Source organism: Capra hircus, chromosome 14, assembly GCF_001704415.2.
Source record: "Capra hircus breed San Clemente chromosome 14, ASM170441v1, whole genome shotgun sequence".
NCBI lineage: Eukaryota > Metazoa > Chordata > Mammalia > Artiodactyla > Bovidae > Capra > Capra hircus.
The window spans coordinates 38,749,144-38,767,024 of NC_030821.1; the positions used below are offsets into that span (position 1 = coordinate 38,749,144).

The 17,881-nt window shown below is 44.8% G+C and overlaps 1 protein-coding gene across 4 annotated transcripts in view; it reads left to right on the plus strand.

Moving 5' to 3' along the window:
• TPD52 (tumor protein D52) overlaps window positions 1–17,881 on the plus strand; it is a 130,181-nt gene that overhangs the window by 62,546 nt on the left and 49,754 nt on the right. The window contains exon 1 of one of the 4 annotated variants that reach the window (XM_013969272.2): window positions 11,939–12,157. The exons of 1 other annotated variant lie outside the window; for it this stretch is intronic. In XM_013969272.2, the coding sequence (XP_013824726.1) occupies window positions 12,019–12,157 (139 nt within the window). In that variant the 5' untranslated portion in view covers window positions 11,939–12,018. Of the gene's footprint in view, window positions 1–11,938; window positions 12,158–17,881 lie in introns of those variants that run through there. 2 more of the 4 variants (XM_013969273.2, XM_005689122.3) reach the window with 2 other exon arrangements.

Consider the following 17,881-nt stretch of genomic DNA (forward strand, 5'->3'; position numbering starts at 1 on the left):
CATAATTTTAAAAGAAAGTCAGATTATCCAGTGTAGGAACTGAAGCCTCCTCTTGAGCCTGGTATGTGGCTCCCAAACTGCCTCTTGTATCTCATTCATCGCACACACAAACAGACCAGCCAGCCCCACCTCCTGTTCACTCATTTCTAGCCTCTTTTCCCTCTACTGTCTCTGCTCCCCTAATTTGCCTTCCACCATCACTCTGATTAAAATTTCTTTGCAAGATCTCAAGACACCAAGTCCAGGGGCTCATTTGTAAGTCTGTGTAGCATTTGGTCCTGTCCGTTTTCTCTCCTCCCATTATTCCTGTGATATTGGTCACTAAAGGTTTTCTTCCATGTTTTTGCCTCTTGAGAGCACTTGAGCCAGAGCTTGAATATGAATCCTTAGCTTCAGTTCAGTTCAGTTTAGTCACTTAGTCGTGTCTGACTCTTTGCAACCCCATGGACTGCAGCCCACCAACCTTCCCTGTCCATCACTAACTCCCAGAGCTTACTCAGAGTCATATCCATCGAGTTGGTGATGCCATCTAACCATCTCATCCTCTGTTGTCCCCTTCTCCTCCCACCTTCAATCTTTCCCAACATCAGGGTCTATTTCAATGAGTCAGTTCTTCACATTAGGTGGCCAAAGTATTGGAGTTTCAGCTTCAGCATCAGCCCTTCCAATGAATATTCAGGACTGATTTTAGGACTGATTCAGTCCTTTAGGAAGGACTGGTTGGATCTCCTTATAGTCCAAGGGACTCTCAAGAGTCTTCTCCAACACCACAGTTCAAAAGCATCAATTGTTCAGTGCTCGGCTTTCTTTATAGTCCAACTCTCATCCATTTATGACTACTGGAGAAATCATAGCTTTGACTAGACGGACCTTCGTCAGCAAAGTAATGTCTCTGCTTTTTAATATGCTGTCTAGGTTGGTCATAGCTTTTCTTCCCAGGAGCAAGCGTCTTTTAATTTCATGGCTGTACCCACCATCTGCAGTGATTTTGGAGCTCAAGAAAATAAAGTCGAACACTGTTTCCATTGTTTCCCCATCTGTTTGCCATGAAGTGATAGGACCAAGTGCCATGATCTTAGTTTTTTGAATGTTTGGTTTTAAGCCAACTTTTTCACTCTCCTCTTTCATCAAGAGGCTCCTCAGTTCCTCTTCATCTGCATATCTGAGATTATTGATATTTCTCCTGGCAATCTTGATTCCAGCTTGTGCTCATCCAGCCTGGCATTTCTCATGATGTACTCTGCATATAAGTTAAATAAGCAGAGTGACAACATACAACCTTGATGTACTCCTTTCCCAGTTTGGAGCCAGTCTGTTGTTCCATGTCCAGTTCTAACTGTTGCTTCCTGACTTGCATACAGATTTCTCAGGAGGCGGGTCAGGTGGTCTGGTATTCCCATCTCTTGAATTTTCCACAGTTTGTTTTGAGCTACACAGTCAAAAACTTTGGCATAGTCAATAAAGCAAAAGTAGATGTTTTTCTGAAATTCTCTTGCTTTTTCTGTGATCTAGTGGATGTTGGCAGTTTGATCTCAGGTTCCTCTGCCTTTTCTAAAACCAGCTTGAACATCTGGAAGTTCGTGGTTCAGATACTGATGAAGCCTGGCTTGGAGAATTTTGAGCAAAGCTAGCGTGTGAGATGAGTATAATTGTCTGGTAGTTTGAACATTCTTTGGCATTGCCCTTCTTTGGGATTGGAAGGAAAACTGACCTTTTACAGTCCTGTGGCCACTGCTGAGTTTTCCAAATTTGCTGGCATATTGAGTTAGCTTCATCACTTGCTATTAATAGTTATGTGTCTGGGGCAAGTTAGTTAACTTTTGGGTGCTTCAGTGTTCTCATCTATAAAATGAGGGTAGTGAAAAATCCTACCCCACAGAGTTGGTGTGACATGCATAGGAAAATGTCTGGTACATAGTAAGGGTTTGTCAGGGGTGAGTCATCATTATCACCATCATCTTCATCACCATCACCACCATCACTACTGCCATAACTGTCACTACCACCACCACCATCATTACTATCACCACCATCATTACTGTCACCATCACCACCACCACCACCACCACCATCATCACCACCACCAACCACCACCACCACCATTACTATCACCACCACCATCACTACTACCCCCACTACCACTATTATCATTACCGCCACCATCACTACTACCATAATTATCACCACAACCACCACCGTCATCACCACCACTGTCATTACTATCACTACCACCACCATCATTACTGTCACCATCACCACCACCACCACCATCACCATTACCACCACCACCACCAACCACCATCATCACCACCACTGTCATTACTATCACTACCACCACCATCATCACTGTCATCGTCATCACCACCATCATCACCATCATCACCACCATCATCACCACTACCACCCACCATCATCACCACCACTGTCATTACTATTACTACCACCACTATCATTACTGTCACCATCACCACCACCATCACCATCACCATCATCACCACCATCACCACCACCAACACCACCACCACCACCACCACCAGCACCACCATCACTACTACCCCTACTACCACTATTATGATCATTACCGCCACCATCACCACTACCATAATTGTCACCACCACCACCACCGTCATCACCACTGTCATTACTATCACTACCACCACCGCCACCATCACCGCCACCACCACCATCATCACCACTATCACCACCAGCACCACCACCACCAGCACCACCACCATCACCACTATCACCACCAGCACCAACCACCATCATCACCACCACTGTCATTACTATCACTACCACCACCATCATTACTGTCACCGTCACCACCACCAACCACCACCACCACCATTACTATCACCACCACCATCACTACTACCCCCACTACCACTATTATGATCATTACCGCCACCATCACCACTACCATAATTGTCACCACCACCACCACCGTCATCACCACTGTCATTACTATCACTACCACCACCACCACCATCACCGCCACCACCACCATCATCACCACTATCACCACCAGCACCAACCACCATCATCACCACCACTGTCATTACTAACACTACCACCACCATCATTACTGTCACCGTCACCACCACCACCATCACCATCATCACCACCACCAACCACCACCACCACCATTACTATCACCACCACCATCACTACTACCCCCACTACCACTATTATCATTACCGCCACCATCACTACTACCATAATTATCACCACACCACCACTGTCATCACCACCACTGTCATTACTATCACTACCACCACCATCATTACTGTCACCATCACCACCACCATCACCACCACCACCACCACCACCATCACCATTACCACCACCACCAACAACCACCACCATCATCACCACCACCAACCACCACCATCACCACCACTGTCATTACTATCACTACCACCACCATCATCACTGTCATCATCACCACCACCATCACCACCACCATCATCACCACCACCACCCATCATCACCACCACTGTCATTACTATCACTACCACCACTATCATTACTGTCACCATCACCACCACCACCATCACTATCATCACCATCATCACCACCACCCACCACCACAACCACCACCATTACTATCACCACTGCCATCACTACTACCCCCACTACCACTATTATGATCATTACCACCACCATCACCACTACCATAATTGTCACCACCACCACCACAGTCATCACCACTGTCATTACTATCACTACCGCCACCACCACCACCATCACTGCCACCACCACCATCATCACCACTATCACCACCAGCACCAACCACCATCATCACCACCACTGTCATTACTAACACTACCACCACCATCATTACTGTCACCGTCACCACCACCACCATCACCAGCACCACCACCATCACCACTATCACCACCACCACCACCACCATCATCACCACTACTGTCATTACTATCACTACCACCACCATCATTACTGTCACCATCACCACCACCATCACCACCACTACCCACCACCACCACCACCACCATTACTATCACCACCGCCATCACTACTACCCCCACTACCACTATTATGATCATCACCACCATCATTACCACTAGTCACCGTCACCACCACCACCATCATTACCACCACCACCAAACACCACCACCACCACCATCACCACTATCACCACCATCATTACTGTCACTGTTACCACCACCACCACCATCATTATTACTATCACCACCACCACCACCATCATCATCACCACCATCACCACCACCACCATCATCATCACCACCACTGTCATTACTATCACTACCACCACCATCATTACTGTCACCATCACCACCACCACCAGCCACCATCATCACCACCACCAACCACCACCACCACCACCATCACCACCACTGTCATTACTATCACTACCACCACCACCATTACTGTCACCATCACCACCACCACCGCCACCCATCCACCACCACCACCACCACCCACCATCATCACCACCACCACACCCACACCACCACCACCACCACCATCACCACCCATCACCACCACTGTCATTACTATCACTACCACCACCACCATTACTGTCACCATCACCACCACCACCACCATCACCACCACCATCACTACCACCGTCATCACCACTATTACCACCACCACCAACCACCATCATCACCACCACTGTCATTACTAACACTACCACCACCATCATTACTGTCACCGTTGCCACCACCACCACCACCATCATTATTACTATCACCACCACCACCACCATCATCAGGCCTTTCTTATTCTTTTTAGGCTCTTTGGTCTGCTTCTAACTTGCAGGCATTCACTACTTTGTTTCTTTCATAGGACTTTGTTTGAATGTTTCTTTGAGTCTAGCTGTCATGTCTTTTTCATCTCCTTTAATATGAACCATTTCTACAGCTTTTTATGACAACATTTTTGAATAATGCCTCTTCCTCCTCTTAAAAAAACAGAGAAACTTTCTCACTTTGAATTTGTCTGATGTTTTCTCATAAGATTCGTGTTCTGTGTTCTTAGTGTGAATATCTCATAGGTATTCAGCATGTCACACTTGAAGACCAGGGTCTACCTGACTCTTTGGTAAGGACAGTGGTGATCATCCACTAAAGGTGGGGTTCGGTTTTTCCGCTGTGTTGTTATTGTATTTTCCCTTCCAATGTCTAATTAATCTGTGGGGAGATCCCATAAGACCATGTGTATATCTGCTTCTTATTTAAAAATAACTCCCTCGGGTTAGCATCCATTGATGATTTTTGCCTGAATCTTTAGGGTGATAACATGCAGTTTTTCTGTAGGTCTTCTTTCTTCCTCTATTTATCTATTTATTACTTGTAAGACATGTTAGTCTGGATCCTTCAGAGAAATAGACGAATAGTGTATCTATATGTGCTTCTATATCTATAAATAAGAGATTTGTTAGAAACAATTACCTCACAATTATTAAGGAAGAACTCTCCCAAGCAGTTTCCAAGCTGGAAACCCAGGAGGGTTAGGATACACAGTCATTCCTCCTTACATGTCGTTTCACTTTCTGCAGTTTCAGTTACCTGTAATTCAAAAAGAGCAAGCCAGAAATTCCAGAAACAAATAATCCATCAGTTTTAAATACGCACCAGCTTGAGTCGTGTGGTGGAATCGCGTGCTGTCTCACTCAGTCTTCCCTTCCTTGGATGCGAATCATTCTTTTGTTCAGTGTGTCCTGCCTGCTAGTCACTTGGTACCAGCTCAGCATTCAGATCAACTGTTGTCATATCACAGTGCTTGTGTTCACATCACCCTTGTTTTACTTAGTAAAGGCCCCCAAATGCAAGAGTCGCAATGCTGGCAATTCAGATATGCCAAAGAAAAGCCTTGAGGTCTTTCCTTCAAGTGAAAAGCTGAAAGTTCTTGACTTAATGAGGAAAGAAAAATATCACATGCTAAGGTTAATAAGATCTGTAGTAAGAATGAATCCTCTGTGAAACTGTGAAGAAGGAAAAAGAAGTCCGTGCTAGTTCTGCTGTCGCATCTCAGACTGTGAAAGTTATGGCCACAGGGCATGATAAGTCCTTCAGTTAAGGTGGAAAAGGCATTGCTGCTGCTGCTAAGTCACTTCAGTCATGTCCGACTCTGTGTGAACCCATAGACGGCCGCCCACCAGGCTCCCCCATCCCTGGGATTCTCCAGGCAAGAACACTGGAGTGGGGTGCCATTTCCTTCTCCAATGCATGAAAGTGAAAAGTGAAAGTGAAGTCACTCAGTGACCCTCAGCGACCCCACGGACTGCAACCTACCAGGCTTCTCTGTCTATGGGATTTTCCAGGCAAGAGTACTGGAGTAGGGTGCCATTGCCTTCTCCGGGAAAAGGCATTAAGTTTGTACAATAAGGTATTTTTGAAAGAGACCACATTCACATAACTTTTCTTATAGTATATTAATATAATTGTTCTATTTTATTACTAGTTATTGTTAATCTCTTCCTGTGCCTAATTTATGAATAAAACTTTATCATAGGTATGTATGTATGGGAAAAAATATAGTATGTGTTTTTTCCACTGTTCCAGCATCCACTGGGGGTCTTGAAACATATCCTCTACTAATAAGGGGAGAACTACTGTACATCCCTGGGATTTCCTGGTGGCTCAGATGGTGAAGAATCTGCCTGCAATGCAGGAGACCCAGATTCAATCCCTGAGACTAGAAGATCCCCTGAAGAAGGGAATGGCTACCCACTCCAGTATTCTTGCTTGGAGAATTCCATGGACAGAGGAGCCTAGCAGGCTACATACAGTCCATGGGATCACAAGTGAGTGACTAACACACACTGTGCTTCCAGGTTGAGTCTGAGAACCAGGAAGGCTGATGGTGTCAGTTTCATTCCAAGTCCAAATCCAGACACAATAGACCAATATCCCGGCTTGAAGACAGGCAGAGGGAATCCTCCCTTCTCAGCCGCTTTGTTCTGTTTAGGCCTTCAGCAGAGTGTATGAAGCACATCCACTTTTTGGAGGCCCATCTGTTCTATTCAGTCTGCTGATTAGAATTAATCTCGTCTACAAACACCGTCAGAGATGCAGCTATATACAATGTCTAATCAACTATCTGGGCACCTCATGACTCAGATTGACACATACAATTAACCACCGGATACAGACTCTTGGATTCCTATTTTTAATGGTTTATAATCCACTGTTGTCCTTAATTATGTTGGTGATCAAATTGTCCTATATTTGGCCAGCTGGCTGCTGTGTTCTCATGACATGTCCACAGGGTCTGATATCTGACCTGCCGCTCCTGTTGAGCAGTCACATCGTCTGTCTGTGTGCCCTTCAAGGTCCCTCCAGTAATATTTTTGTGTGTATTATGTAGATTTTTTTTCCCCTCTGGAGGATGAAATGGCAACCCACTCCAGTATTCTTGTGTGGAGAATCTCTGGATAGAGGAACTCCAGTCCATGGGGTCGCAAAGAGTCGGACACCACTGAGTGACTAAGCACATTTAGATTTTACATTTAACTCCTTCAAAATTAGGGAGTACTTACACAGACATATATAAATGATGTGTTAATAGGTAGATAGAAACTTAATATTCTTTACAGATATTTGTATTCATTCCATTTCCACTAACGTGAGTTATCCACTGAATTGTTACTGTGTAGTTAGCATGCACTTCACTGGCTGGATGGTTAACTTATGAGCTGCCTATGGGTGCCCTCTGCTGGCCTTGCAGCACATACACACTTTCCTAGAATTTCTCCTGCCGATGTTCTCTTTGGGTTGGTTAGTCTCTCCAGTTATCACACCAATTATGGATCATGTAGTGCAAACAGTTTTGGAATGTTTACTGAATGTATCAAGAATATCTTTCCTGGGGCTTCCCTGGGGGTTCAGTGATTAAGAATCCATCTTGCAATGCAGGGCTGCAATTTCGACCCCTGGTTGGGGAATTAAGATTCCACCTGTTACAGAGCAGCTGAGCCCATATGCAGCAGCTCCTGAGCCTGTGCACTCTGGAGTCACATGGGTAGCACAACTAGAGAGCCCACGTGCTTCACCGAAAGGTCCCGTGGGAGGCAATGAAGATCCCACGAGCCACAACTAAGACCCAGCACAGCCAAATAAATATTTTGAAAAAGAATATCTTTCCCTATAAAATATATACATTTATACATCGTGTTTGCATACTTTCTTGTTACATGAATATTCTATTTAGCATTTAAATAACCCCCCTTTAATAAGCATTTGTATTGTTTATTTTTTCCATGTTGTATAGCTTGGTTGGCAATGCAGTAGAGAATGCAGCCCCTGCTCTGGAGGCAAGGCTGTCAGGACTGCCAGGTGGGCACGTCACATCCTGTGTGCTGTTGCCGGAAGGGAGAGCCAGAGGGGGAGGGCTTCTGAGAAGAAGGGATTTTTGCCCGAGTCCTGAAAGATGAATGAGTTGAGGAAGCAGAAAAAAAGGCATTTCAGGCAGAGGATGTAGCATGGGAGTCACCACCAGAGGTCAAGAGCATGGATGTTTTGAGGGATCTGAGGACCCCGGAGGTGGCTGTGACCTGCCTCATTGTGTCTGCCATTGTTGGTATATTTGTCTTAGTTCTGGCTGCTATCATAAGTTACCACAGAAGGGGAGGCCTATAGCAAAAGTCAGTTGTTCCTCACCGTTCTGGAGTCTGGGAAGTTCAAGATCAAGGTGTGGGTTGATTTGATCCCCATGAGAGTCCTTTTCTTGTTGGCACATGGCTGTCTGTGACCTCACATGGTGGAAGGAGAGCTCGAGCTAGCACTCCTGTTGTTCATTTGCTAAGTCGTGTCTGACTCTTTGTGACCCTGTGGACTGCAGCACACCAGGCCTCCCTGACCCTCACTGTCTCCCAAAGTTTGCCCAAGTTCATGTACATTGAGTTGGTGGTGCCATCCAGCCATCTCATCCTCTGTCACCCTCTTCTCCTGCCCTTAATCTTTCCCAGCATCAGTCTCTTCCAGTGAATCAGTTCTTCCCATCAGGTGGCCAAAGTATTGGAGCTTCAGCTTCAGCCTCAGTTCTTCCAATGAATATTCAGGATTGATTTCCTTCAGGATTGACTGCTTTGATCTCCTTGCAGTCCAAGAGACTCTCAAGAGTCCTGTCTAGCACCACGGTTCAAAGACATCAGTTCTTTAGCGCTCAGCTCTCTTTATGGTCCAACTCTCACATCCATACATGACTACCAGAAAGACTGTAGCTCTTTTGTTGATTATGAGGGCTGCTCCATTTCTTCTATGGGATTCTTGCCTCCGGTAGAAGATACAATGGTCATCTAAATTAAATTCACCCATTCCCGTCCATTTTAGTTCACTGATTCCTAAGATGTCGATGTTTATTTTTGCTGTCTCCTGCTTGACCACATCCAATTTACCTTGATTCGTGGACCTAACATTCCAGGATCCTATGCAATGTTATTCTAACAGCATGGGATTTTACTTTCACCACCAGACACACCCACAACTGAGTGTCATTTCCACTTCATTCTTTCTGGAGCTATTAGTAATTCCCTCTGTTCTTCCCCAGTAGCATATTGGACACCTTCCAACCTGGGGGGCTCATCTTTGGCGTCATTTCTTTTTGCCTTTTTGTGCTGTTCATGGTGTCCTCAAGGCAAGAATTTCACTGAGTTATGCAAGCCCTTTCGCCACAAGGCTCTGATCCATGAAAGGGCTTCCTTTTCTTATGAGGACACAGATCCCAGCCTGGGCCCCACCTCATGGCCTCATCTAAACCCAATCACCTCCAAACACCGTCACACCAGGAGTTAGGGATTCAACATACAAGTTTTGGAGAGACACAAATTTCAGCCCATAGCATTTTCTGACACTTGTGAATAGGAGGAAGAATGAGAATGCAGAATTTTTTTTTTTTTTCCAGTGATTTGGTGACCAAATTTAGAGTATTGAGAGGGCTGGGGACTCCAATAACCATTTCTAGTCTAAGAATGTAACCATAATACCTGGGCTACCTCAGTGAGAGATACCATGGATTTCGAGAAATTGACCAGTTCATTTTTTTCAATTAATAAAAAGAAACCATTTATTTTAATTCTAAATAGAGAATAAACAGCATTTATCATTACCCTAATTTTGGTATCTTTTAGGAGAAAAATACAGATTGATTTTTTTTTTGTTAAAAATAAACTTAAAAAAAACTTAAATAAGATAGACTTGCCAAAAATAGAGTACAACAGGAGACTAATAGAAAAAAAAAATAGTAGATGAATCATAAGTTAAGATGAATGTAAACTATCTTGGTGTTTATATAGTTTTATACACACTCAGATTTCTTTTTTAGTGCTTGAAGTATTTATAACTTAAAAAAATTTCCTACTTGCTTCCAATCTAGGGAGAGTATATTGTATATTCCCTTTTCATGAGAAAGATGTGAAAAGGTGGAACATGGCCTTTGCTGTTTTTGGCTGGGTCTTCACTGGGGCAGGAGAGATCTTCATTGCGATGCGCAGGCCTCTCCTGTTGTGGCTTCTCCTGTTGAGGTGCAGGGGCCCTGGAGCATGTAGGCTCAGTAGTTGTGGCGCTGGGCTTAGTTGCCTCAAGGCATGTTGGATCCTAGTTTTCCTGACCAGGGATTGAACTGGAATCTCCTGCCTTGAAAGGTAGATTTTAATCCACTGAACCATCAGAGAAGTCCCCCGCTCCTTTTAAAAAATATTTATTTTTGGTTGCACTGGGTCTTTGTTGCTGCAAGTGGGCTTTCACTAGTTGCAGCGAGTGGGGGCTACTCTTCATTGCAGTGCACAAGCTTCTGATTGCAATGGCTTCTCTTGTTGCAGAGCACAGGCTCTAGGGCGCATGGGCTTCAGCAGTTGCGGCTTTCAGGCTCTTGAGCCTGGGCTTAGTCTGCATGTGCAATCTTCCCAGACCAGGGATCGAACCTGTGTTTACCAGGTTCTTTACTGAGCAAACAGGGAAGTCCTTTTTATTTATTTATCTATTTAACTTGGGCTTTTGTCAGGCAGTAACCGACCACCACTGATCTAAGGGAGGGTCGCTTGTATTTTCACCTCTTTAACATGAGCTCAGCCACAACGGTGAAAGCAGAAGGAACGATACATGATGTCACTTTGGCCAAGGCCAGAGTTCTGGCAGAAAGGGTCCGTAAAGAGGCTGGGGAGTGGATCTGGAGACTCAGAAGTCTTGTTTTACAAGCTGACCAGGGTGGCTACCCTGCAGGCCTGGCCTGGGTTAATGAGGAGAGGGTGGGAGGACCTGGGCCCTTCACCTGCGTGGGGCTTCTTTTCTGCTCAGTACACATCAGGGAAACACCATCTTTGCACAAAAGGGAAGGGAAGGGATGGAAAAGGAAGGTGAGAACAACAAGTCAGGCTGACATTTCTGTTACACTCGAGCCAGACGTCGCTTTAGATAAAGTTGTCTTGGAAATGGAACGTTATTTCTCTACCAACATACACACACAGAAAACTGATCGCTCAACCAGGAAGCTTGGCTTTCAGGCTACCCCTGTAATCCAGGGTGGAAAAAACGTAGCCCCCAGATGGCCTTTGTGGGAGATTACTGGCCGGTAATCCTTCCTTGTCCTAGAAGATTAAGTCTGCCCTGGTGCAGTTGTGGTCAGCTGAACGGTTTAAAAAATAATAATAAGTTGTAAAAAAATATAAATCTGCCAGTGTCTGACGTTTGCCTAAACTGTTTGTATGTGGAGGTGATGCTACAGCACTGGGCCCTCCTTTGTTTATTGAAGAAAGCTCTAGAAAGCTCTGCTTCCTGCCTGGGTTGTTGGCTGTTGGCGGAAATGAACAGCAGGTGGTGATCAGAGCTGTTCCTCAGGTTGCTGGGGAGAAGTCACTTATTAAACAACCTCCTTGTCCTGAGGGTGTGACGGCTGCACCTGTCCCAGGAAGCCAGGCTCTTGGAACCCGGGGCTGGATCTCTTCCTCAGAGTTGCCTGGTGCAGTGATCCAGAGCGCGCTCAACCCAGGAAGAGGCAGCGGTGGTAGAACCATGTGTTCTGCATTCGCCTGGAATGGACGGTAGAGAGATGGATTTTTATGAGGACTACGAGTCCCCATTTGATTTTAATACAGGAGTAAACAAAAACTATCTCTACCTGTCTCCCAGTGGAAATACGTCCCCACCAGGATCACCTACTCTTCAGAAGTTTGGTAACTCCTAGTTTTCTAAAGTGACATTTGCTGTGATGAAACCTGTATGCAACTGGGGATTTGCCTGGCTTTATAATTCTTAGTGTGAAAAGGGTGTTGCTTTGTTGCTACTGGTTAGTAAAGCTGTTACGGGATTCTAAGTAGAGCGCTAGATGGCTTATTAAATGTTGAGAATGTATGTATATGTATTTAAATGTGAATGCATGCATGCTAAGTTACTTCAGTTGTGCCCAGTTCTTCGAGATCCTGTGGACTGTAGTCTGCCAGACTCCTCTGTCCTGTTTGGATTGACTTATATGTACTTGGGGCTTCCATGGTGGCTTAGACGGTTAAGAAAATCTGCCTGCAATGTGGGAGACCTGGGTTCAATCCCTGGGCTGGGAAGATCCCCTGGAGGAGGGCATGGCAACCAGCTCCTGTATTCTTGCCTGGAGAATCCCATGGACAGAGGAGTGTGGTGGCCTTACAGTCCCTAGGGCCACAAAGAATCTGACACAACTGAAGTGACTTAGCACAGCACCTCACAGCATAGTTGGTTTTATAATGCTGTGTTAGTTTCAGGCGTGCAGCAAAGTGATTCAGTTATACATATAGATATATCTGTTCTTTTTCAAATTCCTTTTCCATAAAGGATATCACAGAATATTGAGTAGATTTTTAAAAAGTGGACCTATTTGTATAGGCATTGGAGGTCTTCTGATCACCTAAGTTCATCGACCTAATAAACAGCCAAAAGTGGGGAATCCGGAGGTATTTGCTTCTGGTCACCTATGTAATTTAATTTAGGAAGGACCCCACCCCCAATTTTGTTTTTGTGAAAATGAGGCTTAAGCAGCTGAAGCACTGACTAAATTCAAGGTCCTGCTAATCGCAGGCCAGGTTTTGGGCTTGGAGTACTGTGAGCAACGTGCAGGAATACCCAGGTGAGAGATTTTTTTTCCTTGAACGATACTCTTAAAAAAATATTTTTTTTAATTTTTAATTGGAGTATAATTGCTTTACAACGTTGTGTGGGTCTCTGCCACCCACCAGCATGAATCAGCCATAGGTATACATATGTCATCTCCCTCTTGAACCTCCCTCCCACTCTCACCCCACCCTCTAGGTTGGCACAAAGCCCAGGACTGAGCTGCCTGCATTATACAGGTGAGAGATTGTAAGAGAAAAACTCGCAGCTACTGTGCCTTCGGAAGCAGGCATCCTTCCCACGTGCTGCTGGAAGATTGTTCTGCAGGCCAGGAGCCACCATCAGGGCAGAGCTTAAGTTTATGAGCAAATAGCACAAAGCTAGAAGTTGCCTCAGCCACGTCCAGGCCAATCCCCTCATTTTATAGCTAACAGTTAGAGATGGTTAGACAACCTCTGTGACTTGCCAGAGAAGTAAGCAGATTTTCCTCGAAGTTAATGTTTCCCTTTTTAATGAAGGTTAGGTCCCATTTCACTCTTCTTAAGCTTAAAAAGTAGGTAATTAAAAAAAAAATAATAAAGGCTACAGCATGAACCCTAGTTATAAACATTTTAGAGAGCATGCAGCATTCCTGTCACCATTGGTCACAATCTGTAGCCACCTTTGGGGGTGTAGTTTGGTTTTCCAGGAAGGGGAAGAGGTTGGCAATAACTGGATTGAGCAGGTCTCCGGAAGTTGGGGATTGGCAGGCAGTGGCTGGATGTCTGTTTCGGGAACTGGATTGCCAGGAATCTGTCTTTTGCTGCCCTTTCCTGGCCCTGCAGTAAACACCATGGACTTTGCAGAAAGTACATCCTCCCCTGTGCCTGTTCCCAAAGGATGACTCCCTCCATCCTCACTGCTCAGTCCTACGTGTAGGAAATGCTTCAAGAACAGTACACAGAAGGAAGTTAGAGCTCGAGGACAGAGAGAATCCTAAGTGACACAGGGCCATGGGGGCCAGGACTGTAGTGACCTGACCTCAGGTAGAGCTTGGTGATAGCGTCCAAGGCTTTGAAATTCAGTGACCTGACCTCAGGTAGAGCTTGGTGATAGCGTCCAAGGCTTTGAAATTCCCAGGATGATTTGCCGCTTATTGGAAGTCTCTCTCTTTTTGAATCTCTGTTTCACCTCCTTTCCTTTTCCCAGCTGTAGTAATTGCCACCCTTTTGGTGTTTTCTGTTGAGACAGAAGCAGTGGATAGGGTTGAGGGTGTCTCTATTTTGAACAATTACGTCTCTAATTCCTAGTTGCAATTTGTAGGAGTTTGGGTTCATGGGATTAGACACAAAATGATTTTAAAAAGCAAGCGAACAACAAAAACTGGAAACAAACTCTTGTATCCAGTTTTTCTCACCTTTATTGGTTTGTGTGAATTTTTAAAAAGGATTGAGGGGAGGGAGAACATTAAACCAAACAGAAACTGCCATAAGCAGTCACCTGGTAAGAACAGGATGATTCTAAAATAAGCAAATCAAAGCAGGTATCTACAACTGGAATCTCCAGTCTTTGTGCTTGTGACTCCTCAGGGCGCAAGAAGCCTGCAAATCTCTTTGAATATCAAGTGGGAGGTGTAGATGGAATGAATACTGCCTTCTGTGTGTTTGCAACCTTTGTATTTTTAGATAGGAGCTCTTGGGATGGATACATACGTTATGTGTTGTGTGTGCCTAGTCACTCAGTCGTGTCCAACTCTTTGCCACCCCATGGACTGTAGCCCACTAGGTTTCTCCGTCCATGGGGTTTCTCCAGGCAAGAATATTGGAGTGGGTTTCCATGCCCTCCATTTAAAAGCTCACGTGGCTATTGGCCACTCTGAATTTTCCCTATCAGCAGACAAGTAGTACACAAAAAGAATTGATGTTAAAAGGAATCATACTCAGAAAAGGTTGGGGACACTGATCTCAAAAGCATAGTCTTTGATATTTATACAAATGCCGTCATGGGACAAATGAAAAGGTAAAGAGATTTAATCTCTGGGCAGAATGTTCCTCAAGCAATCTGAGTGAAGGATAGGATGAAGGCCAGTGGCTGGAACAAAAAGAATTCTTTTATCAGAGATGTTAAAACTCTCTTGGTACAACCAGCCCACGTTCAGAAATGCCTTATACTTCTTGATCCACAGCCCTCATAGATATAAATGTCAATAGCTAAAGCAGGATTCTGTGAAATAGAACTTACCCTTACTATGTGTGATATACTCTGATATTTTATATTTTTCCTGTTTCGTCTTTTAAAGATGCTCATTTGGTACTGCTGAAAGGATTTCACAGCCTATAGTCTGAAAAACACTGATATCCGAATCTGGAATACATGCTCCATTAGGGATGTCGGTCTTTAATTTACTGCTTTTCCCTTAACACCTGGAACAGCACTCGACAGCTGTGGCTCTACAAATATTTATTAGTTGAGTGAATGAGTGATGAATGAATGAAGTGAAACTGGCAATGACCAGATCACGCTGTAGATCGTCTTACAGATGTGAACATGGAGCCAAGACAGGTACGTTGTGAAGTCCCCAAATCACAAAGCTTAGCCCGAGTCAGGACTCAACATCACCCCTCAGTTCTCAAGCCAGTGGTTTTGTGTGTGTGTGCTTTGTTTTTGATCACGTGAAATCTGCACCTGCCCAGTAATGGATATCATAGAACAGGTTAATCATTCAAGGCGGAACCTTTCCTTTGATCATAGAGTAGTTTGTTGGGAATTCCCTGGTGGTCCAGCTGTTATAACTGTGCGCTCACTCTTGAGGCCCTGGGTTCAATCCCTGGTCATAGAACTAAAACTCCCACAACCCACGTGGTGTGGACTTAAAAAAAAGAGATAACCATGGGTAGTTTGTTGATTCCTCATGTGCCGCTTGGACCTGAACTTTCCATGTTGCTGTGCAGTTGGCACAGTCATCTTGTTCCTATTGTCCTTGGTTGAGTTTTCTTTTCCAGTCTGTGAACACTTACAAGGATAACTTTCAGTATTATATATGTAGATTCATTTTTCCTCTTAAGGATTTTCTCATGTGCAGAAAGATAAAGCATGCCCTGGCTTATACATATATATTTTAAAAACTTCTGGTTATTTCTAGTGATTTCAGGAAATAGGAGCCATTTAAAACTCTGACATTTTAGTTTTATGCTGTCGTATTTGAAACTCTAAGAACACTGAAGAAAATCAAATTGAAATTCTTTAGCTCAGAGTCCTGTTCATTCTGCTTCATTCCCCTTTTTTGGTTTAGACTCTGAGTCATTCTCTCTTCTTTTTAGGAAAGGGGTTATCACTTCTTGAAAGCTTTTCAGGATTGTCCAGGTCTTAAATAGTAAATATACGGGTTTACCAAAAAAAAAAAAAAAAAAAAAAATCCGAGCAGAACCAAAGAGCAGTAGAACCTTCTTGTTCTTGCAGAGGAAATTTAAAGACTTCCCCTCTGGGGGGCCCCAAACTCCTCCATGGCTGATCTTCTGCCACCCTTTTTGTAGAGTGACCCAGTTTTGGAGCAGATGACTCGAAATAATTGACTAACGTTTTTCTCTTTTTCTTAAAGGTGAAAGAGATTAAAAAATCAGTGTAAGAATATCTGGAGGAGCACGTGAAACATTTGAAAATACTAATGTGTTCCTTTGCCAGCTTTTCTTTGTCCTCTACTCATCTATCCAGTGCAGTTTGGGGAGAGTGACCTTTCTTCGGACAGGCTCGTGACAGCTGTGTGGGGCCCCGCTTTCAGAGCTGAGTCCCGGTGCGGGTGGCCTGTCTGACTCGAGAGCTGTCTTCCCCCTTCTGTGTCAGTGCTACCTGCCTCTCCTCCCTTCTGCAGGAATTTCCTCCTTGGTGACCCTGCCACTGCCCAATTCACCTCCCCACCAATGGAATGACTCTAGTTTTGTCTGCTTTCTTATTCCTTGTTGCCTTGATGACGATTATTCTCGTTTTTTTTCTCCGGAGGTTTTACTGCTTTTACCATGAACAAATATGAGAAAATAACAGCCTTAAGGACTATCAGTTATATGACCCATGCTCCCTAATCTCTCTCTTCTGGAGATAATCAGAGTCAAATAGCAGGTTTCAGAGGCTCCGTTGCCTGAAGTCAGGGGGACATTTTTGGTCTCCACCCCTCCGGGGGCATCTCACAATATCTAGAGAAGATTTCAAAATGCTTTTGGTTGTTACCACTGGGTGCAGGGTGAGGGGGGTTGCTGCAGACATGGAGTGGGCGCGTGCACAAGACGTCCCATGGGACGCAGATAGAACACCCTCCCACCCCCACCCCCACGGGCCTTCCTGCTCAAGATGTCCATCATGTAGCAGCTGGAAAGCCTCGCCTTAAGTGGGTCCTTTGCTTTTAGGATCTCTTAAGGAGAACCACTTTGAAGTGGGGACCTCCAAGTATTCCCTCCCCATTCTGGATTTTGTCACATCTGGAAACAGAATAAGACATAGAAAGTTAGAGCCTCAAGTGCAAACTTAAAAAAAATTTGTTTTAAATTTATTTTTGGCTGTGCTGGGTCTTTTCTCTAGTTGTGGTCAGCAGGCTCTATTCTCTAGCTGCGATGGGTGAGCCTCCCACTGCAGTGACTTTGTTGTTGCGAAGCATGGGCCCTTGGGTGCGTGGGCTTCAGGAGTCGTGGCCTGTGGACTCAGTACTTCCAGCTCCCGGGCTCTAGAGTGTGGGTTCAGTAGTTGTGGCGCGTGGGCTTAGTTGCGCCTCGGCATGTGGGATCATCTCAGATCAGGGCTCGAACCCGTGTCTGCTGCATCTCCTGCACTGGCAGTGGCTACTTTACCGC